The sequence below is a fragment of the Oenanthe melanoleuca genome, chromosome 12 (assembly GCF_029582105.1).
Source record: "Oenanthe melanoleuca isolate GR-GAL-2019-014 chromosome 12, OMel1.0, whole genome shotgun sequence".
NCBI lineage: Eukaryota > Metazoa > Chordata > Aves > Passeriformes > Muscicapidae > Oenanthe > Oenanthe melanoleuca.
Window position 1 is genome coordinate 17150242 of NC_079346.1, and position 24820 is coordinate 17175061.

Sequence of the window (24820 nt, forward strand, 5' to 3'; positions counted from 1 at the left end):
ATTGTTATTGGTACCGGTGAAAAATGTCACAAAGAAAGAAATAATTTCCTATCAACCCCCAATTTCTGATTGCTCATGTTCTCAGTGGTGTTGGGGTTGATGGTAACTGTGATTTCTCCTCCCAGGTCTGGTGATGTCTGCCATCACTGTCATCATCTTGGTACTGTATTTTGCCATTGACACCTTTGTGGTCAACAAGAAGCAGTGGCTGCCTGAGTGCACTCCTGTCTACGTTCAGTATTTTGTTAAATTCTTCATCATTGGTGTTACTGTGCTCGTGGTTGCTGTTCCTGAGGGACTCCCACTTGCTGTCACTATTTCTCTGGCTTATTCTGTGAAGGTAAGAGACATTCAAAATAACCCAGGGAGAAAAGTTCTGTGTGCTTGATTTCACTGCTGGGTTGGTCCTCAGGTTTTATCAGATGGGGTGAAAAATGGTCTGAAAATTATGTACTCAAAAAGCTCATGAAATTGCTTTAAAGAAAACTCATATTGAAAGTGTTTCTAACAATAATGCAAATACATCTTCCAACACATCTCCTTAAAACTGCACAGTGCAGGAATATCAAGCAGTAAAAATACCTACTTAATTTCCAAGGAACCAGGAGTTTGTTGAGCAGAATGTACTCTGAAAAATAGTCCAGTCTTTTGACATAGAATAATTTTGTATCAAATTTTCTTGTGCAATTGTACAAAGTTTTGACAAGGATTTGAAGTCTTCAGGAAAGAGAAATTTCTCTTCTCAGAGAAATTGGAGTTTCTCAGAGAAATTAAGTTTCACTGAAGCTTTCAGGTACTTTTCTTAAATGCAGCTGCAGTTCTTTGAAGTCAATGTAAATGGTTCTATTAGGAAATTAAAGAGGATTAAAATCCTGGATTTGGGGATTACTTGAGCGATTTAATCAGATGATTTAAAAGTTCTGGGAATCTTACATGAGGATGGTGTAAAGTTTATTTCCATTTGGCATGTAAACAAATTAACTTAGGAAGTTTAGGAAGGAACCTCTTGGCTTCTATGTAGCCAAATGTCACAATTATTAGGAAAAAGCAGCAAGTCTCAAAATGGGGTTTTGCTAATGAAGAATGTAAATGCTTTGAAAATGTTGTCTCATTCTCCTGATGTCCTTCCTCTGACACCCTTTTTATTTTCACTTTCTCTTTCCCTTTTGCTTTTCCCCCAAAATGAGTGGTCCATCTGCATGCTGCCAGATAATATCCTGGCATATTATCAGTGGTCAGAAAAGTGTTAAGAAAAAGCAGTGTTAAGAAAAAAAACAAAATGTTTGCTATAACGATAATGTTTAAAGAATGCTGTTGTCTTTGTTCCTTTAGCACATTTTTGCTGTTCCAGCTCTTCCTTAAAATGCAAACCTACTGCAACTCTGGGTTTATCTCAGGGATGGGCCCAGCTTGGTTGTCTGTAGCTGGGTTTGGGGTTTTTGGCTGTTGGGGAGGGAATAGAAAAATCTTATAAGTGCCTAGCAAGTAGTTCTGAAACAACAGATGAAATAGAGATGTTGGCATACTTTGATGTATAAGCTGAAAACAGTCATGCAAGGCTTGAGGCCTCTTCCTTTGTTTAGATGATACCAAATGCCACAAATACCAAAGAACCAACAGACATCCTGTCCCAAGCCTGGCAGGAAAGGTCTGAAGATAAGGGTTACAGATAAGAAAGCCACAAAACATGGTAATTTAGTAGTTTCTATAGGTTGCATGCAAATATTAGGAAATTAGTACATTGGATTGGATTGGTTATTGGAAATTAGAATATTCATCATAGAAGAATAGTTATTGTGTTGTAAACAGGAAATTGCTCTCTTGCTCTCTCTTACCCCCTTGCTCTTCTCTCTTACACTCTTACTCTCCATGCTCTACCCTCTCTCTTACACCCACGCCCTTATAATAAACTACAAACCTGAAGAAATGGTAAACCCCTGAGTCTGCCCAGTGACCACCCAGCCAGCAATTCCACCCCCAGAGCTGTCCCCAGCACGGCTCTGCTCTGGAGAACTCCACGTTCTCCCCAGCGCCGCCGGCCGCGCGCCGCTGCGCTTCCAACGGCCCAAAACCAGATGCGACGCGCTTCTAACAATTTTGGTGGGTTCCCCCCCCTCCAGAAAATGATGAGGGACAACAACCTGGTGAGGCACCTGGACGCCTGCGAGACCATGGGCAACGCCACGGCCATCTGCTCGGACAAGACGGGCACGCTGACCACCAACCGCATGACGGTGGTGCAGGCCTACGTGGGCGACGTGCACTACAAGGAGATCCCCGAGCCCGACTCCATCCCTGCCAAAACCATGGAGCTGCTGGTCAACGCCATCGCCATCAACAGCGCCTACACCACCAAGATTCTGGTGAGGGTGTTCGTCTTCACAAGGTTAAGGGGGGCCGAGCGGGAGGAGATGTAATTTTGGGGTTTTTTTTTTGGGTTGTGAAGCATTAAGTTCGTGATGAAGCATTCAACGTGACTTTTTACACCCTCAAAATGAGAACAGGTGCTCTAAAAACTTGTTTTTCTTCAAGCACAGGGATTTGTCTAAGACCATGAGGCATTTAAAAATTTGCTGTTGTTAGATTGGGGTGGCCCAGTTCTGGTGCAGATGAATTTGGGAACACGAATATGTGGTTTTCACTGAGCCTTCAGTTGTGCAAAATGATTTTTGTGTGTCTAAGAAATTTCAATTAATGCTCAAAGATTGGTTAAATCAGCAAGGTTTTGCTCATTCTGGTTTCAAGTGAGTTACATCCTGAAGTATTTTATTCACTCTGTACAAGGAGGCCAGAATGGAAATATCCTATTTGCTTGTGGCATTGGATTCTTCTGTACAGAGCTAATTAAGAGGCTGAAAATTTTTGCAATTCCAATAGATTTGTTCTTTGAAAGGTCAAGCTGAATGTTAACGCTGCTGAACAAATAGATTTTTTTTTCTTTTTATGAATATATGCATTGTCCTTTTTATAGGTCTGTGCTGAGCTGCAGAATGAAGTCAGGCATGTACTTCATGTTTTTAAAGTGGTCTTTTAGAACACAATCAGAGAAAACAAATAGTGTGTGATAACTCAGAGTGGGTATTTTATGGCAGCAGCTCCTTGAATTTCCTTTGTGCACTTGTAAAGCAGCAAGAACAGTTTGCTGTTGCTGGGTAATTCCTGCTCTCACAAATCAGTGCAACATTTGATTGCTGGGGAGAGCAAAATACTCCGTATTTAAATGTTACAGCCTAAGTCAGCTTAGGTGCTTGCTGCTGGAGAAAGAGAATTCAACACCCTGAACACCCAGGATGGAGACAAGGCATGGAGTGTGACCTTGGGAAGGCTTTGGGAGAACATTCCCAGTGCCAGCAGGATTCCCCTCATTCCCAGGGAGCAGCAGGGAATTGGTTGGTTTTTCAGTCAGGTGTGACTGGCAGAGGCTTGGACAGAGTTTTATATTTTGCTGTTCATTTGGAGATCAAAGCCAGGACCAAAGTGCTTCTGCTCAGCTTCCCCACCAGATCACCCCCCCTGAATCCCAGAGCAGATGGGCAATCACCAGACTTCCCCATCTGCAGTATTAGGTTTAATAATCTGTCTTGTGGTTTACTGAAACATTTCTGGTCAATACTAGTTCTAAAATGGTCTTAATATAATTTTAATATTTTTTTTTCTTTTTACTCTGGCTTGGCTTCATTGCTCTTTGCTGGAATTAGTTCTCTGTGCCTATTAGAGTCAATATTTCACCATTTCAGTGCTTTTTTAGCTTTGCACAGAGGCTGATTCTAAACTGATAAAGGGGTGAAATCCTCTGGATGCAGATCAGTGACTGCTTGAACTCATCTGTTTAAAATTAATGGTGATCTTTAGTTCTTATGAACTAAAGCTTTGCAATATGGACTCCATGAGAACCACAGCTCCAACCTCAGGGGATTTCATTTTATTCACAGTTTATACCAAGCTGAAGCTGAACTTTAAGATACAAGATATTTCTCCATAGCTTATTTTTTGCATCCCAAATAAATACAGCAAAAAAAAAAATACCTGAGGGAGTTGTTTCCAGGATAAATATACAGAATTATTTTCCTTCCTGCTAATACAGAGTGCACTCATCCTTAGAGCATGTTTAATCAAATTGTGAATATCAGCTGAAACCCAAAGGGCATTGTCAGGGCTCTGCTGCCAAGACTGAGTTTTGCATATTCTATTTTTAGCTCTCCAGCTACGTGTGTGCTGTAAATTGCTCTTTGTGTGAACTTCTGTTCAGAGGCATCACATATGGGACCATAAAATTAGTCAAGATGCTCTGCTGAATGAGAAATATTCCCTCCTGCATTGTCTTTTGATTAAGGGGCAATTGAACCATTGATAAAAAATATAAAAAGGGAATAATATCAGTGCTTGGCATAAAAGATTTGAATTTCCCTAAGAAATTAAACACAAATTATTCCAACTGAACAATGGCATCATTAAATATAGCTTTTTCATTAAATATAGCTCTTTTTACTGCTTTCCAAGATTAAGTTGCTGGGTGAGCTGATTTTGCATCCCTTTAGCTTGAGAGCAACTTTTCTGCTGTTTGTGTGAAGCTGCTCTCCAGCAAACCTTTCTGCTCATTATCCCTGTTTCCACATGGAAATAAAATCATTTTTGCCTGTGAGCTGTGATGGGGACTGCAAGGATCCACTCTGAGAGCAGAATTTGCATTTTGGGAATCCTTTGATGGCACTTGGAGCTGGAGCACATTGATCTTGGACATCAAGGATGAAAAAAAACCACTGATCTGGACTTTTCTGTGCAGCTCTTGCTTTCATAATCCCAGTTTTAATTAGAAAGGTATTTCTTCTGTTAATTTCCTGGCTGGGTGTGATGTGCCTGATTAAGAAGACACCACAATTAGGGTTTAGATGAGGGATTTTAAGCACCAGTGGAAAAGTCCCAGCTGGAGCTGTTGTTGTGAGGATCTAACACCAATTTTTATTTGCTGGGTGCTGAGGGATTAAAGGCTCCTTTTGCCTGTTCTGGGTGAATATCTGGAATTCCAGGAGGAGTTTTTAGTGCTGCTCTGGCTGTGGTTTGGTGCATTTGGACAGAGTGTGGAAGGATGTGGTGGCAAACCTTGAACCAAAGGAAGAGATGTCACAGAAAATCACAAAACATTCACTCCCTTCCACATTCACTCCCTTTTCCCAAAGAAAATAAAATAAAAATATGTTGGTCTATATGTTAGTAAATATTAATCAAGTTATGAATGTGAGCTGGGAAAGCTTTTGGGACAAAAGGGCTGTTGTTGGGTAAAACCTGAGGAGAAAATGAAATAAAACACAAAAAGTACAGACAATTAGATTGCAGCTGAAAGGCAGAGCAGGTAAATAATAAAATATCAGACACCCATAATATAGAGAAGCCAAAAGAAATATTCTACATAAGTGAAATGGTGAAAGACAAAAAATAAGATTTTAGCTCAACAGCTGCTCTGCAAGAATTGATGCAAATCTATTGCTGGTAGTGGGAACATGGATGTGGCAGCCAGGTGAAAATTCTTTTTTTTTTGGAGAATATATTTGCATCCCAAGCAAGAACAGCTCTCTGATTGCTGGGAGACACAATGTTCCTGCCAGGAACAGCCTTTGGGAAGGTGTGCAAAGTGCAGAATATGCTTCTTTCTTTGAGATTTATTTATTTTTTATTTATGAAATACTTGCATTACTCTTGACTTTTAAAAATTTCTTTAATCAGATTAAAAAAGTCTCAATAATTACATATACCTATCATTCAGCCAATAGAAAATTCCTGGAATTTTCTTTAACCATTCATAATTCCAACAATTTCAATATAGTGAGATCTTCTTAAAAAAAAAACCAACAATCTTCAAACTTTTTTTGGGAATATGGATATTTGGAAGCTTCCTACCAAATAATTTCAAAAACTGAGGTGTAGTAGGTATGTTTATGGATTTTTCCATACATCTCCACACATTAATCTGTAAAGTTATTAGAGATGGGAAGGAGGATGGAAATGTCACTTTTTAAACTGTGGTTGCCTGTGGCTCCCTAATTCTTATCTGACAGAGAATAGACCTTTCTTTTATCTATCTACCTTCATATATATTTTTTTTGTTTTATTTTATTTTATTTTATTTTATTTTATTTTATTTTATTTTATTTTATTTTATTTTTTATTTTATTTTATTTTTCTATTCTATTCTATTCTATTCTATTCTATTCTATTCTATTCTATTCTATTCTATTCTATCAATTTATTTTATTTTATTTTATTTTTATTTTATTTTATTTTATTTTATTATTTTATTTTATTTTATTTTATTTTATTTTATTTTATTTTATTTTTCTATTCTATTCTATTCTATTCTATCAATTTATTTTATTTTATTTTATTTTATTTTATTTTATTATTTTATTTTATTTTATTTTATTTTATTTTATTTTATTTTATTTTATTTTATTTTATTTTATTTTATTTTATTTTATTTTTATGTGTCTCTGTATTTATTTGAAGTTTTGCTTTGCACATGGAAAGGAAGAAGGAGACCCTGACTGTTCAGGAAAGGTTTTTTAAATTTCATTTTTACAAAAGCTCAAGCCCCAACAGATGAGATCAGGCCACACTTATCACAGAAAATCAGGGAATTTCTGTGGCCTGAGGCTACAGCAGCAGAGCATTCTGCCAAGGGCACTCTGCTACAGGAAACTGCTGTTATCTGTCACCAGAATTCCCTTTTTTATTCCAAGGAGAACCATAAGAAAACAGCTTTTGACCTCCAAACTGCCTCTGTGAGTTATTTTGGCATATGGAATTGCAAAGATATTTTTACTCTCAGGTATGGTTTGCTTAGAGCCTGTTCTCAAGCCCTTTGTTCCCTGTGTTAAATTACAGATGATTTTCCCATTTATTTTTGCTGCACATGAAGGTTCAAGCCATCTCTTATTTCATCCAGCTTAGTTCCCCCACTGCTGCTAAAAATGAGTCAAAATAAATACTTTTAAAAACCCCTCCAGACACAAAATATAAGGACAGAAAGTGGTAAAAAAAAATAAATTAGTAATTCTAAATTGAGGCAAGCTTTCATTTATGATAATTTAAATGACAGCAGAGTAACTGGCACAGCTTAAATCCTGTTTATTCCTTCTGTATTTCCCTGCCTCTGACATCAAGGCACAGGTGGCAGCTCCAGCTGTTGATGGGGAGTCTTTGGAAAAGATCAGTCATTTATCATTTATTAGTTATTTATCATTTATCAGTCATTTATCAGGTGCTCCAGTGGCCAGGCCAGAGGTTTGTGGGAAAAAGAAATGATGGGAAGAGGAGTGAGAGCCATAAAAATGGGGCAAATTGTGGGGAAAGGGGGAAAACAGGAAAAAAAGGGGAGGAAAATAGGAAAAGGAAGGAAAAATGAGAGGGGGAAGAGAAAGGAAAAAGGGGAGGAAAAAGGGAAAGGAAGGAAAAGGAGAGGAAAATAGGAAAAGGAGAGGAAAAGGAGAGGAAAAAGGGGAATGAAAGGAAAAGGAGAGGAAAAAGGAGAAAAGGAAAGGAAAGGAAAGGAAAGGAAAGGAAAGGAAAGGAAAGGAAAGGAAAGGAAAGGAAAGGAAAGGAAAGGAAAGGAAAGGAAAGGAAAGGAAAGGAAAGGAAAGGAAAGGAAAGGAAAGGAAAGGAAAGGAAAGGAAAGGAAAGGAAAGGAAAGGAAAGGAAAGGAAAGGAAAGGAAAGGAAAGGAAAGGAAAGGAAAGGAAAGGAAAGGAAAGGAAAGGAAAGGAAAGGAAAGGAAAGGAAAGGAAAGGAAAGGAAAGGAAAGGAAAGGAAAGGAAAGGAAAGGAAAGGAAAGGAAAGGAAAGGAAAGGAAAGGAAAGGAAAGGAAAGGAAAGGAAAGTCTGGATTTCCCTGTTTATCTGCACCATGTGTGCTCCAAATCCCAGCTCTGTCCACAGGGAGCTTTGCAGTGCTAGTGTTGGTACAGAAGGGCTTGAGGGAGTTTTGGTGACAGCTCATCCTTCAGAATGTTTGTTTATCTCTGCTTCCTCTCCTCAGGCAGTGCTCAAAAGTAAATTGTCCCTTCAGACACTCTGTCACGACTTCAGAATTTGTGTTTGAAGGCTGGTGAGGAGGAGAAGTGCTAATTGACAGGTATTTATGGAAGGACAGGTCTGTCAAAGATTTTATCCTCATATAACAATACAGAAATCAGTCAGCAGTAACAAATGTTAATTTTTTCACTTTAGCCCTGTAATGGCACTGGAGCAGCTCCTTGTTGGTGCCACTGGTTTTGGATGAGGAAGGAGCAGCAGGCTGGAGTCACCTTCCTGCACTGTGGAATACATTTGGAGTCCTAAAATCCTCTCCTTGTGTAATTAAAGCCACCCAGAAAATGGCTCAGAAAAACGTACTGGGAGGAGCTGGTGGAGAAAGTCCTGTCTGGAAAAGACCAAGGGAATTTGGAGTTTGGAATTTGGGCTCATGAAACTGCCCCAGGTTTTATAGTTTGGGGTGCAATAAGTTATTGAATATGGGATACCAGGAGGAACAAAAGAAAATCTGCTTAGCAGAAAATCAGATTCACCTATGAGGAAAACCTCCAGCTCTTCCCAGAAGTGCAGGTTTAAAAATCACTGTTTCCTGCAAAGTGCTCCACAGTGTTCTCATCTGGATTTATAAATATTGCTCCTTGTTGTCTGAGCCTTTTAGGACACTTTTTTTCCCTTTTTTCTTTCTTTTTTTTAACAAAATATGTTGGCACAATGAATGATGTGAATGTGTTGGGCTTTCTTTTCCTGCCTCTGGTGATTTCCAGGCTGGCACCAGGAGGGTGGGTCTAGATCAGGAAAGGCATCCCAGGAATCCAACAGCTTCTGGATAGTGCTGCAAGTCATTTATTGGCTGCTTTCAGTTTCAATTTTGTCTTTTTCAATTAGTTTGGTACTGGAAGTTTGTGAAAATTGCATGTGCTCTTCTTTTTGAAGAGCTCAGGTGACAGCATTAAAATATTGTCTGTGTCTCCAGCTAAGTGGTGCATTTGAGCCACTTAAAATGAAAAATTTGGTTGATTTGATTGAAAATTGATTGAGCTGATTAATAAAAATTTGTGTATTTTGAAAGATGTTTTATTTCCTAGGTGAAACAATTCTTATTTTAGGTAAAATTTTATTTTAATCTAATTATTTTAGGTAATTTTGTTCCCAGTGTTACACAAGTGTGTAAGCAGCTATAAATTATGGATGAGAACACACAATGCAGAGCAGAAAATCTTTCTAAATAAAAGCAAGACAATCATCACCCAAAAAATCCCCCCCAACATATTTAAAACCTTTTTTATAAAGCCCTTGCTAAGCATTTCCTCAGGATAAATTAGGCAGGGAAAAAACCCAACCTATAGTGTCCATCTTATTTACTGTGTAAATAATAATTATTAGGGATAATAGATGATGTAATTAATTGTCTGTGCTTCTAGGAGTGGTAATTAGCAGAAAGTAATGATCTTCACACATCACTTGGCTCTGCAGTTGAGTAGAATGAGAGGTACAAAACCAAATTTTCTCCCTAAATTAGCAGCTGACTTAATAATTGAAATAACTGTGTTTAGGCAAGGCTGGGGTGTGCAAAGCCTGGCTCAAGCCCTAATCCCACCCTGCTCTTCCTGCCCTTGGCCTGAGGGGTTTGTCTTGCCAAAAAAAAAGCTGGGTTTTAAGGAAATCTCAAATTTTTGTGAGTTGTGAGATGTGGAATGGAGTCAGCTGCCAAGGAAGAGGGGATTTGGGAGCAGGAGGGAGGATTTGGGAGCAGAGATAGAGATTTAGGGTAGAAGAGGGGATTTGAGAGCAGAGAGGGGTATTTGGGGTAGAAGGGGAGATTTGGGAGCAGAAGAGGGGATTCACTGCCAGGTTTTAATCTAAAATCACTTGGAAGCTTTTTGTTATCATAATATCATTTTATACATTAGATTTTTTTTTCCTTCTTGTATGAAAATGAGTAAATCAGATTTTGAACTTGCTATGACGTTTTTCCTATTGCCTTTCACAGAATTTTCTTTTATGTTGTGTATCCTATGTTCATGTTCTTATTCTTGTCCTGCATGAGAAAATTCACTTCTCATTGTGGGGATAACCTCCAGCTCTTCCCAAAAAAAAAAAAAAAAAAATTGTTTTCTGCAAGGTGCTCCACAGTGTTTTCATCAGGGTTTATAAATATCACTTCTTGTCTGAGCATTTGAGGACCATTTTTTTTTTTCTTTTTTAGAGAAAATGAATGACTGGAGGGTGTTGGGCTCCTTTTCCTGCCCGTGCCACCCTGCTGAGGTGGAGCTGTCACAGCCTGGAGCTGATTGATGTCTGCTGGGGCTGTGGAGAACACTTCTCAGGGAATGTTCTCATGTTTTCCTGATGGGAGCCTTTGTTTTTACATGAGTTGGTGTAAACCAATTACTTCAGGCACATTTTGTTTTAGTGTGGGTTTTCTTTGTGCTCTCAGCCACAGAAACAGGAAGATAACACCTTCCAATGTGATGATTTAATACCAATTTTACAGAAAGTGGTGCTGGTTTTATAAGGTACACAAACAGGAATCAATGTGGTGGGTGAATCACCTCATAATGAAATAGGAAATTAATCTCCTTTCAGATTTATATTGTGTAAATATATATTTTATTTACAATGCAGTTTTACTAGGTTTTCTTTTTTACTTTCAGAGCTCCAATGTGGTTTATTCCTCTGGGGAAAAAAAACAGTCCTCAGTCACCAAAAAACTGCAAATGGTACAAGATCTGAAGTACACTGGATCAGGAATAAAGTCTGTGACAGAAAATGTGTTGATTTCAGAGCAATTAATGGCAGGAGTTATTTGCAGACTTGAGCAAGATTTTAAATTGACTTTCATTGCTATTCTTTGTGACTGACCTTGCATGTCCCAAGATCTATTAATTTGCTTTTAATGTAAGCAAAATATTACATTCTTTTTGAGACACAGATAACTGAGACAATTGGTATTAAATATATGATAAGCAAAATCTATGCTTCACTTTGGTAGAGCCCATTTTTCTCTCAACCTTCCAATTTTCTCATCTTGTGTGTGAAGCTCTTGGCTCCTTTGGGATACAATGAATTTTATTTCTGGGTTATTTGTGAGTGTGGAAAGGTGTCCAAAAATCCTGAGCCTTTGGAAAACCTCTAGGCTGGGTGGGATCCTGGAGAATTGTTACCAGGGGTCCATGAGGAGCAAAGGTGTGATGGGTCCAGATTCTCAGGGGAGCAGCAGGAGATGTGTCCCAAAAAATCCCTTTCCCTGCTGGAGCCTTGCAGAGGCAACAGGAATTTTGCAAAGGAAAAGCTGTTGTTTTAAGTTGTTTTAACTCAGTCAAACCATCCAGTCCCTCAGCATCACTGAAAAAAAATGAGAGAGCTGCTGTGCAAACACCTTGCATGGAAAAGAACCTTCTAGAAATCATAAAAATTTAAGATAAATGGAATAAGTACAGTGAGCCTGCCCTAACAAATGGAAGCAATGGAATGGGATCAATGGAATAAATCTGTGAGCCTGCCTTACCTCTGCAGGTGCAAGCACACAGAGCAGCAGAGCGTGGCTGGCTCCTTGTGGGGACACTGGGACACCTTGTCCTTGGGAAATTCTGGGTGACATTGGGCAGAAGATGGCCACAGCCCTAAGGAAAGTCCTGAGCATGTTAAACAGCTCCACTGCAGATTTTTTATGTCTTTTTTTTTTATTTTATTTTCCTGTGATTTCCATTTATTCCATCCCCTTCCATTTCCCCTCACTCCAAAGGCTGGCAGTGCCCAGTGCTGGTGAGAGAGGGGCTGTGCATTTGGAAGGGGTGAGAAACAAGATTTTTCTCTGCAGAAGGACAGGATGTTCCAGCTCTCCATCACTGCTGCCCTGTTTCCTCCTGAATGAATAATCAGGCACAAATTGGCTGCAGCCTCTGTCTGCTGCTCTGCCCAGCCAAGGCATCACTCCTGCTGTCCTGACAAGTCCTGGGGACTCCATTTAGAATGCATCCCAAACATTATCCCACCAATCATACAAAAAAAAAAAAAAAATTAAAAAATCCCTCTGAGAAAATATATTAGCTAAGGATCACTGTGACAGATTATATCCACTTGATCTCATCCATTTGCCTCCCAAACCCCAAATGGAACAAACCAAAACCAATTTAAAAATAGTTCCAGCTGATATGTGCTGGTAAAGTGGAGCACATTTTGTATCAGCAGTGAAGTATCTGCTCTTGGTGTTTTTAGATTCCTGCTTGAAGAACCTTCTCCTTACTCTGGAAATGAGCACTATTAACAGAAATCTGTAATTATGATGGGCTATAATCAGGAGTTCAATCAAGTGAAAAAACTTCCTTTTTCATGTGGCTAGATTTGCTTTGCACTCACTAAATTTAGCTCCTTCCACTGTACAAATTGTGGTGCCACCAGAAAGGCAGCAAGTATTAAGATTAATCTTTGCTTTGGTCTTTCTAGAAATTTAGTTTTCCTATCTGGCTCTATTTCATAGAAGAACAGACAATCCCCAGAGTATTGATAAGTTTTCTGCATGTGAAAACTGGATGGACAGATCAGTAAATTCTCTTTCTTTTATGGAAATTCAGGTTTTTGATGCACATCTGTAAAGGTCACATATTTTCTGTTATTTAATGCCTGATTAAATTCTTGTACATTATGATTATTATCACAGTTCATATTTTTCATATTCTTCATATGAAAATTTTCACATGATATTGCAGATATTTTTCAGGGACTGGGTTTAGGTGGATTTTTGTGCAAGGGGATGTTTGGTTGATTGGTTTTTCCACTTCTAATTAGCTAAAAAAAGCACAGAGGAGGTAATAAAAATAGAAATGAGAGTGGGTATATGTAGATACCATAGAATTAGGGGATGGGTTTCAAACTTTGTGGTTTAAATTCTTGCATGATGACCAGGCCAAAACAGGCATGAGAGGCACTTCAGGCTACCAGTGGAGGTGTTTTTAAAAAATGTGATTAATTTTGCTGACAAGAGTTAAGTAGTTAATAAAAGGTGAGGAGTTTGAGGATCATGTGGTCAGAATCATTGAATATTTCTGTTGGTTTGGTGGGAGGAAGGATTGAGATGGGAGGGGAAAATCTGAAAATTGGCTGAAGTAGAGTGGCTCCAAGGACATTTCCCAGATTGGAAATGCTGCTTGGAACAAAGAAAATATTTCCTTAAACCCAAATGGTTTCAGCCACAGGGCAGAAGCTTTAAGGCTTTTAGTGTTGATGTAAATCCCATGGGTCTGATTTGGAAATGTGCTTTTGGGACTGGGGACATTGGAACTGGATTGTTCCTCCAATTCCAGCCCTGCCACTAAATGAAATTTCTCTCTTGAAATGAGAAATGCTCAGCTTGGTTGCTACTCATGACAGTTTGGGAATAGAAATTGATCAAATCTCTTAATTTTTCCCAGTTTGGTTTAGGAATTGTCCCTTTGTCACTCAGGTCTGGGCTCTGCTGATGTTGGTAAATGGAGAAATGATTTCTTTCTAGCAAACTCAAACAGAATCCTTGTGCTGAGACTATGCTTAAAGTGAATTAGTTGTTGATTAAAATAAGCTGATAACAATTGCTGTGCCTAATTACTTTGATTATATAGGTTACTTGTCAACAGCTCTTCTTGCACTTAAAGCTGGGATGGCACCAGAATAAATCCAACAACTGTCCCTTCCCTGGGGCTGTACAAAAGGACAAGAGGGCAGGTTTTTAGTGTCTGGACAGGGAATAGGGAATATTCCAAATTTAGAGCTAAATTGTCATGAAATGGCAAGTTTTAAGGGAGTGTAGGAATGGCTTTGATCAATAACAATAGGAAGGTGCCAAATACAGATGAATAATGTCTTCTAGTGCAATAAATATGCCAAGACTCCTCTGAGGGAAATGTGGAGAAAAATCTGTGCCAGTAAAATTCAGTTTAATCTCATCTGGAAACATCAAGGCTGGAGGATCCTAATCATCACTAAGAATTAATCAGTAGTTTCATACCAAGGCAGAGTTCACTCTTGGCACTGTGGTGTGGTGCATTAATGTACCCCTGGTTAAATCCAGCCATGAATTACTGTCCTTTGGAATGGAGAGATTTTTCAAAATGAGTTGCATTTTATTAAATTAAAAGACTTCCAGCCTTCTGTTTTAATTATTTTTGTCCTGGAACGTAGACTATTTATTACAAAAGGAAAAAGCTCAACTCAGAGAACCAGAAAGGAGATGGAGAGGAATAATTAATATCTTTAGGTTATGGAGTCACTGCTGAACTGTGATGCACAAATGTCACATCTCTGTCAGTGTTTGGTTCCTTAGAATAGGTTTTGTTAAACTACATGAATAGATATTCTTAATTTTTAAATGTTATCAGTTGTTATATTTATTGTTTGAAATCAGAAGACCTTGCTCTGGTCCAAATTAAATTAATTACATAGATAAATGTGGTAAAATTTAGCTTTGCTAACTACTTCTGCTAAAGCTATCCCTCTTCTCATCTGGTTGTAAAGCTGAAAGAAATAGGAATTTTTTGTTTGAATTAGTGGTGAGAGTGGTCAGACATTGGCACAGGTTGCTCATGGAAGTTTTGGGGTCTCCCTCTCTGCGGATATTCAAAATCCCACTGGACACAGCCCTGAGCAACTTTCTAATTTTTCAAAAATTGTGTCCAAACCTGCCCTATCCATCTTAAACCAGTGAGAAGAATCAACAGTTTTCATGTTTGTGGCAGTATTGTTTTGCCTTTTTTATTTTTATAACGTGAATCAAAGGCAGATACACCCTTCAAATTAAGAGGAGGAATTATTTGCTATTAAAATTAAGGTGTTTTTATCAAAAAGCTCTTTGTGAATGCAAAAATAGGTGAGGTTCAAAGACAGGGGAAGTGGGGACTGTCACACCAGGCTCTCAGTCTGTTCTTCATGCCTGATTTCTCCTTCTTTCAGACCAACTTGTGGGGGAATCCAGGGGCTGTATCCTTTTTTTGCCTGTCCCTGTCCTGTGAGCTGAAAGGAGCCCAGATTCACTGAGCCACATCAGCTTTGCTGCTGGGAAATGTCACCTTGATCCACTGCATCACTGCAGGCAGGGCAGGGCTGCCTGGATGCCAGGATGCTGAAATACACCATTTTTATATCAGTTTATAGCTGACCAAACTCTCCCCACCTCAGGGGAATGATGTGGTGCCACAGCATTGCCTTGGTTTGGGAAAACCATTAAATAATTATCCTCCCAAAAATGAAATAATCTAAACACCTATCCTCCCAAAAATGAAATCATCACCTTGCATCCCAGCTAATCTGGGGCAGGCAGCCTTTGGATGTCCTCCAGCTGTGATGGAGAGCTGATTGTTCCAGCTGTACCTGGATAATTCCATCCTTCTGGCTGCTGCATTCCTGCAATCTGAGACAGGAATGAGACACAAATCCCTGCTACCCTTTTCCTGGCAAGTTTGGGCATTAAGATTTAAATAACCATGAGGGATATCCAACATGGAGTAATTCAGGAGCCACTAGAGCAACCTCTTAATGTAAAACTTTGTTGTTATGAAATAATCTTGTTTACATTTTTGATTCCAGCCTGCAGATTCCACATCCCTTGGTGTTTTCATTTTGGGCTGTCTGGATGTGGAATGAGCTGGCAATTCCTTACCTGTCAGTCAGAATTTGGGATAAATTGCCTTGGTTTTGGGAGACTTTTGGTGGTGGCTACTGGTGCCTAAAGGAAATAGTGAGAACTTGAGGTGATTTCTTTGGTGCCATTTTCCCAGGAGAAGGAACTGCTATGGGTCTTGGGGTTTTGTGGGTGAAGGGAAGCAGAAGGAATTAGCTTATATCCCTTTTTTTTTTGTGTTTTTCAGACTAGAAATACGGGGGACACATCAATAAAGGGCAGCCCTGGTGAAATTTTAGCTATTTATTTATTTATGTGATTATTTATTATTTACCTCTCTGCATTCTCCTTTGGTTCAGTCCTGTTTGCTGCCCAGGAATGCTGCTGATGTGCTGGATTACTGACACAATCAGTAAAACCCAATTTTTTCTACTGAGCCTGTTCCTCACCAATTTCAAATTCAAACTTTCTGATGTTACAACAGCTCTGTGTCCCTCTGCCTGCTACAGAGATATTTAAGTGTTTAAATCATGCAGGAAATATATAAGGGGAAAAGGGAGAGAGCTGGTAATACAGGGGGAATTAGCAAAAACCACTTTTCCTTCTCCCATCACCTTCTGTTTGATTCTTTCTCTCTGAAAATACATGGCACTGTCAGAGGTGAATGTTGTCTTTTTTTCCCCCTCTTTTCTGTCAGAAGCTCTTCACAAAGTTCTTGTTTAAGCCTATAATGATTTTATTTTAGAAAAGCTGTATTAACACTTCTGAAAGCATTTAATATTTTTCTGTGTAGCACCATTATGTGCCACATGTAACAAATCAAATAATATTGGGAAAATATATCCAATCTCAGGGAATGTAAAATCTAAAGGGTTTCCAAGCATTTTTTTTGTTGTCTGGTTTAGAGCTAATTCCAAATGTATGAGCCATAGGGCTTGGAAATTATGGATGTGCAACCATAGGACCCAAAAAATGGTGCAAATTGATCAAAATCAGGGATTTAGAGGCTTGTTCTCCTTAAGGGTGGTGGACCTCTAGTTCTTGGGAATTGAAATGGAGGGAGAGATCTGTGTCAACTCAGTGTAAAAGTATTTTTAATCTTTTGAAGGTTAAAGGGAGATAAATTTACTTTCTGGTGACCAGGTAAATATAAGTGAATGGGAAAACTGGTGTTAATCTACTCAGCACTGTGCTAAAAAACAGGAAAAAGCCATCAAGGCTTTAAAGTTTGAAATGCTGGGCTGTAAATGCAGTGAGGGGGCTCAGGCCAGAATGAAAGTCCTGCAGCCTGGGTGCACAACCAGCCCCAAGGTCAGAGCTGTGCTTCCCCAACCCCTTCTGCTGAGCCCAATCCAAGGTGACTTTTGACTTGAACTGAATTTCAGCAGCCTGTACCTTGCAGAGCTGGTTCTGAGCTGGGAAAGCAGAAATCTGTGATGCCACAAACCATCCTGCTCTGTGAAACACAGTTCACCATCAGCATGGAAGCTCCTCTGAAACTCCCAAACTCTGTGAGCACAAACTGTGATCAATAATATTATTCCAGCTCTGCCCTCCAGGTTGCAAAGATCAGATAGAAAAGCTGATTTTTCTTCCTACACAGAGACCTTGTGGGAATAAATTCACAGCAATTTAAGGGTGCACAGCTGCTGCCAGGTGTTTGTAGGGAATCTGTTCTGATCTCAGTTCAGGGCTTGATATATTTTTGATATTTTCTAGGATGTTTTAATCTTGCTTTAGATGTCTTACATCAAAATATTGATTAAAATTATGTAGCAAGGGAATATCTCTGATAGGACCACAGCTCTTTAGTAGTTTTTTCTGCAGTATTAGGAATTAAAAAATAAAAATACCATGTGGTTTGAACACCATCCATCTTTCTTGGTTATTTTAAATTTTACATATAACCTGCTTAATTACACAGAGAAAATTCCTGTGCATCCTGGTCTATTTTGTCTTTTGTTTGAGTAATTAGAGTATGGAGTGGAAATCCTTTGCAATTTAATTTTAAAAAGCTTTTGTTTTCCTGTTTTCCTGTTGTGATGCTGGGCTGGAATAAAACACTCAATAGTGATATAGTATTCTAGCAAAGCTCATTTTTCATGTTCATAAATTAGAATATTTAATGTCATTGTTATCCTAAAGGAGTAGTTCAACCTGTAGAACACAGGAGAGCTACATACAACAAATTAAGATTTCAGATAATGTGGGAAATCCTGACATTTTAATTTAGGACTACTTGGGCCTTCTTGTAGAGTCCTCTCTTACATTAGAAGGGGCACTGAGAAAAGGGAGGTTTTGTAAAGAGTCACGGCAAAAATGGGAATTATTTCCTAATCTCATTTAAGAAGTTGGAGCACCCCTTTAAGTCATGCCCAGAATGTTATCTTTCTCCCTAAAACCTTTAATTAATCAATTATTTCCCAGTGAAACCATTCTGAAAACTCCCTTTGTAATCCAAACTTGCCATCAGGTCAATACTGGCTTTGGATTGGTGTTTTTAAGCCTTGGTAATGCAGCTGTACTTTGACCTAGAAACCCATTTCTATCTGCTGGGTGTAGCCACAACTCTTTAAACATCTGTCTGGGGCTTCTTCTACTTGTGAGTAGCTGCTCTCAATTGAAATGTCGTGGGTAAATAATCCCAAGGGTCAGGGAGAAATGCTGGAAAAACATTTTGCAAGGGTCATGACTGAGGGAAGGTCCTGGCTCAGTCCCTTCCAAGCAGCTGATGGAACAGATTGCAGGAGACTTGGGGGAGCAGAAGGTCCTGGCTGGAGCTCCCTCTCCCCTCTCTTCCTCCTCTGATGCATTTTTGTGACAAACAGAGGCCAGACAGAATTAAGGCAATAAAAGCAGTTCTATTTATTGAAAAGTCTTCAGGTACATTTGGGGCAGACAAAGCCCCCCAGGGGCTGCACCCAAAATGGATGATGTGTCATGGGGTTTTTATATTAAGTTTGGTCCATTTGCATATTGGGGTTAATCTCCCAATTCCAGCTCCAGGTAATGAAGTCATTCACCCCAAGTTTGCTCCCCCCAATTCACTTTTGTTCCCATCTCTGGGCTCTGGGGCAGTGAGGTGTCCTTGATTGCCAGGCTGGAGAGGAATTGTTGTGTCTGAGCAGAATGGGAAAGCAGCAGCTGGCACTGGGTGTGGAGCTCAGAGTTATACACTAAAGAACTGCAGGATTGCAAATACATGAAAAATATAAAAGCTAAAACCCTAAAGCATCAGCTCCATCCTCTGAGGAGTCACTGAAGCTGTTCCCAGAGAATCCTTCAGAGTGACCCCACGGGCTGTCCTTGTTTCCCAGGTGCCCTGAACCACAGAATCCAGCGAGAAATAAATTTAGCTGCAGCCCAGCAGGAAGTTTCAGAGGCAGCAGCTTCTGCAAGGGATTGTCAAGAGCAATCTGCAAGGAGGCTGCTCCTGGCATATAGATTTTGAGCTGGAACAGTGCAGGGAAGGAAGTGCTCCGTGCCAGCTCTCAGCACCATATGCTTGCCCCCAATGTAATGCACAAAGAACATGGAGACAGCAGCTGCTCTGCAGGGAGGTGGCCACTTGTCAGGTTTTGAAACCTTTCCCAAGTGTCTGTTCCTTTTCTTTCCACGGGGATTTTTTTCCCCCTTGCTTACGTGTTTGCATTCAAAAGATGTTCCCTGAAAGAAATCTATTTTTAGGCTGCGGTAGGAACAGGGGAGCGTGATCTACTTTTTGTTGAAATAAAGGTAATTTTGGAAGGACTCTGATATTCAGGTTTTGTTTTGCATTGAGAAATGTGGGGAGGTTTTTATTTTCTTGATATCCATTGGCATTGGGGCATGATGAAATTATATCTCTCAATTAATTATTGCCTGGCTTTGATGGAAAACATTGTCTTTCTTTGGGTTCCAGGAGTGTTCCAGTGGCCTGATCACATTCACATTTAATTCAATGACAATTTTCACTGAGTTCAGTGGCAAAGAGAAGCATAAATGAGGATTTAGATCTAAAATGAGAAGAGTTGGATATAAAATGCCCAGAGGAATGGATTTTCCCTGGTCCCCATCACTACCCAGGCTCTCTGTTGCTTTGAGAAACCTGAAATTCCTGCCAGGTTTCAGGAACCCTGTGCCTGCAGTGCCAGGAAAACAAAGCTTATTTAAGTAAACAAACCTGGATTTTAAAAGGTTTTGTGACTCCTGAGATTTTCATGTCCACTGTATTCCAGATACACCTCACTACAAGCACTTGCATTTTTAATTAGGGATTCTTAAATGAATTTGAGAATCCAGAGGGAAGTTACATCACAATATAATGAGGTTATAGCAGGAGAAGTTGTTATAGCAGGTAATAAAATTAATGTAACACACTGGCATTTTTTCTGAATGTCATTGTTTTACAAGGACCCTGGAGTGATGTTGAAATGTCATAGCAACACCAGAGTGACCCATATTAGACAGGAAAAATGATGGTTCATATAAAAGAAAGATGTTACAGTCCTTTTTGGAAGGATAAATCTCTTCCAGACAGAGATTTTTGGTTGATTCTGTGTTGTTCATCATAGCTGCTTCTCTCTGAAAAAAAAACCAAAACCAAAAAACATTAATCTGCATGTCACCAGATATCAATCTTCCTGCTGGTAGGGAGATGATTCTTTTGGAAAAATTAATATTTATTTGTTTACTTCAGTTCTAGACCAGTCTGTTATCATCTATCTGACCTTCATGTTTTAAACCAGCTGCAATCAGTGATTTTCTGGGATAATTAATTACTGATGCTTATTTAAAAGTTCCCCTTTTCCCTTTCTTTGGCCATACTTGTTGCAAGAATTCAAACCTAGTAGGATGGCTGATTTGCAGCTTTAATCATTCCCTTTGTGTGTCCTCATCCCAGTGAGGGCCAATGTAGGAAATCCCATCTATTAGGAATCCCATTTCTGAAGTGAACTGGATTTTAAAGTGAAATTAAATGTGGGTTCTGAATACAGTCCTGCAGTCCTAATCCTGCAGAATGTGAGGCAAATGTTTAACTCCCACTGAAAATGATGACTTAGAGTCTTGGCTTGAGCCAAATCAAAATCTTTTTTCAGTGCAAATTAAAGCTGTGAGATGATTTCCTGCTTTTATTCCCATAAGGGGAGTTTAGCATTGGCCTAGGGAACACTTTCCTAATTCTTCTGAGATAAGAAAACTAAAGTTATCAATAGTTTATCGTTCACACATTGGCCACTTGAAGTCTCGGCACAGGAATATTTTGTTTGGGGTGTACAAAACTTTCAAGAAAGTTTGTGAATGAAGTGTTTATTTCTGTTTTGAAAGGGAATTTAGTCTTCCTTGTCCTTCCCTCTCTCCTTCAGAAGGACTGAAAACTGGTAGAAGTTGCACAGTGTTCAGACTTTTCCATTTTCTCTAATAAACTTAGAATTTATTTGTCTGAAGCAGCAGACTAAAGTAATTCAAGGAACGGGTACATTTAGACCCAGAACTATTATTTTATAGATTTTTTTCACTGAGATTTGTTGTTATGGTTGGATGGAGATTTATTTTTACATAAAGAATGCCTGGCAGGGAAAAAAAAAATAGATAGAGCTTACTTAACTCACTTTTTAAGCTGTGAAAATCAGCAAACCAATTCTAAGCAAGAAAGAAAGGAGATCCTCTGTTTGAGACAAGTGAGAATTGCTTGGTTTTCAGCCTAAGGATTGTTACTTCCTTTTTAAAGCATTGCCCAACCATCACAAGCTCCCAATGGCTAATTTAAGGAAAAATAAATGCAAGAAACCAAATGTGGCAAATACTGTGTAAATAAATGTTTCTTTTTGTGAGATGCTTCAGGTCTGCTGGAGCTCCACGGAATTTTTACCTTGCTTTTAAAAACCAGACTCGTGGCTGCAGAGCTCAGATATTAAACTGATGCCTGAAGTTCTGAGTTTTTTGTTCTGCTTGGGTGTGCTTTTCTGTTGTGCTTTAGGGTGATAAAGAGGAAATAGCCTGATTCCAGCTATGGATTCAGGGACAGTTCCTTCAGGCTCCAGGCCCTAAGTATAAACAATGTGAGGAGGGTGGGCCAGCCAGGAGAAGAGGAGGATGACACTTACAGTTTGAGACTATTAATTGTATGCAAATAGACTGAAGTCTATAAAGATGTGAAATCATGTGGCCAAGCTCTCTTTTACTTCCACCTTGGGGCCACACTGTGGCACTGGTACTTCCAGGGTGCGGCCTACAAAGGCCTTTCAATAAATACCCATTTTATTTCCCTTAACTCTGTGTGATCTCTGTTCCAGGCAACAAACCTCACCCTGTACCTCAGGAATTGCGAAGTCAGAGAAATCAGAGACATTCACCTCCAATTTTTCTTCCTCTCTCCAGCCACCAGAAAAAGAGGGCGGGCTGCCTCGCCAGGTGGGCAACAAGACGGAGTGTGGCCTGCTGGGCTTTGTCCTGGATCTGAAGCAGGATTACGAGCCCGTCCGGAGCCTCATCCCCGAGGAGAAGCTCTACAAAGTTTACACCTTCAACTCGGTCAGGAAGTCCATGAGCACGGTGATCAAACTGCCCGACGGCAGCTTCCGCATGTACAGCAAGGGCGCCTCCGAGATCGTCCTCAAGAAGTAAGGGCACCGTTCCTCCAAAGGGCAGAAATCCTGACACAAAACCTGCCAATCTGGGGTTGGCAGTTTTGTCTGTGCCAGAAATGTGATGCACTCGTTTTTTAATTGTTTGAAGCGCTTCTGGGAAATTGGTGGTTTTTTCTTACCAAAGAATCACGTCTGCTTTTGGTAATTTACCAACAGATTCGTTACGTTCAGCTCATTTGGAAAATAAGCACTTTTTAATTTCCCTCTAAGTTGTCAGCTCACTGATTATTGTGAAAATAACGCATGAGGGGCTCTTGGTGTCTGTGCAGTGATATTTTGGTAGTGAATCTTGTAGAAATTTACAGCAGAAACTTAAAACCTGACATCAGGAAAGGGAAGCCCTGACTGAAGTGAGCTTGTACAGGAAATACTTTGGCAGTCATGCAGATGATGAACACTTGATGCCTTTTTGGGATACCTAAAGACAGAAGCCGGACAGAATTTAGGCAATAAAAGCAGTTCTAGTTATTGAAGGCCCTTCAGGTACATTTCGGGCAGACAAAGCCCCCCAGGGGCTGCACCCAAAATGGATGATGGATCATGGGGTTTTTCTACTTTGATAAGTTTGGTCCATTTGCATATTGTTGGTTAATCTCCCAATTCCAGCTCCAGGTAATGAAGTCATTCACCCCAGGTTTGCTCCCCCAATTCACTTTTGTTCCCATCTCTGGGCTCTGGGGCAGTGAGGTGTCCTTGATTGCCAGGCTGGAGAGGAATTGTTGTGTCTGAGCAGAATGGGAAAGCAGCAGCTGGCACTGGGTGTGGAGTTCAGAGTTACACACTAAAGAACTGCAGGATTGCAAATAAATGGAAAAATATGAAAGATAAAATCCTAATGCACCACGCTCAGTTTTTATTCTTCTCCCTTGCCCAAACCAGGTGTTCCAGGATCCTCAACGCAGCTGGGGAACCTCGCATCTTCCGGCCCCGCGACAGGGACGAGATGGTGAAGAAGGTGATTGAGCCCATGGCCTGTGATGGGCTGAGAACCATCTGTGTGGCTTTCAGAGACTTCCCCAGCAGCCCCGAGCCCGACTGGGACAACGAGAACGACATCTTATCCGACCTGACCTGCATCTGTGTCGTTGGCATTGAGGACCCAGTAAGGCCAGAGGTACATCCCATTTTTATCTTATATAAAACTGGACGTAACCTGAATGATAGGTTTCTTACAAGTTTTATCTCTTTTTAAAAATTATCTCTGTCAAGGAAGGTGAAAATCAGCTTTAGAAATGGGTTTGACTTGATAAAAGCCAAATAATTAAGGTGATAAAATTCAACTGATATTTAAGTAAAGGAATATGGGGCTTCTTGCACTGCAGGACTGACATGATCAGCAGAGGTTTTGTAATGCTCCCACGTTAAAGAATTTTCCTTTAAGCAGTGAAGTGATGTGCAACTCTGAAAGTAGGGAAGACAAGTGCAGTGATTAAAACTGTCGTGATTATAATGGCAGGTTCCAGAGAAACTGGAGTTTTGCCACTTATTGTAATAGTTGTCACTTTTCTTAAGACTGCACGTGATGACTACTCAGGAAAACTTGTTTTTAATGTTGTATTTGAACAAGGAGAGGCTGCAGTTGTCATGGATATCACATTTACATGTATTGTACAAACATGTAAAATTTCAGCTCAACTCACCCAAGTAAATCAGTAGTAGGTGTGCACATGGAAGAACATCCCTGCTTCTACACTTGTAAATTATATTCCTACAAGAATAAAAAGGGTCGAGTTAGAGAATTCTGATCTCTCTATTTGGTGCTTGATAATTAATGGAGAGTTATTAATAAAAGTTTGGAAATGGTGACAGTAACTTTGGAACTAACATGACACAACCTCAACTGCACAACTGTGCCTTTCCTCAGAATGGATTTTATTGTTTTTTTTTTCTCTCAATATGAAGGTTAAAATATAAAGTAAATCTTGCTTAGGTGACAACTGGATGATAAACTCCTTATCTCCACAAAGAGCAGATAAACAGCATCCACTTTATCTGCCATCAGATGGTCTCTTGCTGCTAATCCATCTGTCCCCATGCCTGACATTGCAAAGCTTTCAAAATGTTGAAAAATGTCCTTTAAAAGTTGTGTCTGCAGTGCTCCTTTAATGCCCCAGCTCACATGTATGGACATTTTGCAGAAAATACTTTGCAGAAAATATTTTGCAGAAAATATAGATATTTTCAGAAATAATTTGTTGGTGGCCACTGGAACTGTGAATCAATCCTCTCCTAAATGAAATCATGATCCACGTTAAAAAACAGCTTTAAGTCAGGTTCCATGTGGTGTGGCAGACTGAGGGATTGGGGAGCAGTGGGATTTGCTGTTATTATGGAAAATAGCTGCAAACTCTCCTTTCATGTGATTATTAGGAGGATGTTTTGTAAGAAAACTGCTCTTATCTTGCAGGGAATTTTTTTTGGGAGCTTGAGGTAAAAGTGAATAATTCTGCTAAAAATAAAGGGCAAATCTGACCTCTGTGTAAAGAATCAAAGAGATGAAGGGAGGAAAACATCTTATTTCTAAATAAACATTTAAATATTTTATTGAATTTCTTGTAGGTTAACACCAGAACATGC

The 24820-nt window shown here is 39.5% G+C and overlaps 1 protein-coding gene across 22 annotated transcripts in view; it reads left to right on the top strand.

Moving 5' to 3' along the window:
* ATP2B2 (ATPase plasma membrane Ca2+ transporting 2) overlaps positions 1-24820 on the top strand; it is a 375734-nt gene that overhangs the window by 300690 nt on the left and 50224 nt on the right. For all 22 annotated transcript variants that reach the window (XM_056501190.1, XM_056501182.1, XM_056501187.1 and 19 more), the window contains 4 exons: positions 126-340; positions 2121-2363; positions 21975-22216; positions 23123-23357. In XM_056501190.1, the coding sequence (XP_056357165.1) occupies positions 126-340; positions 2121-2363; positions 21975-22216; positions 23123-23357 (935 nt within the window). The remainder of the gene's footprint in view (positions 1-125; positions 341-2120; positions 2364-21974; positions 22217-23122; positions 23358-24820) is intronic.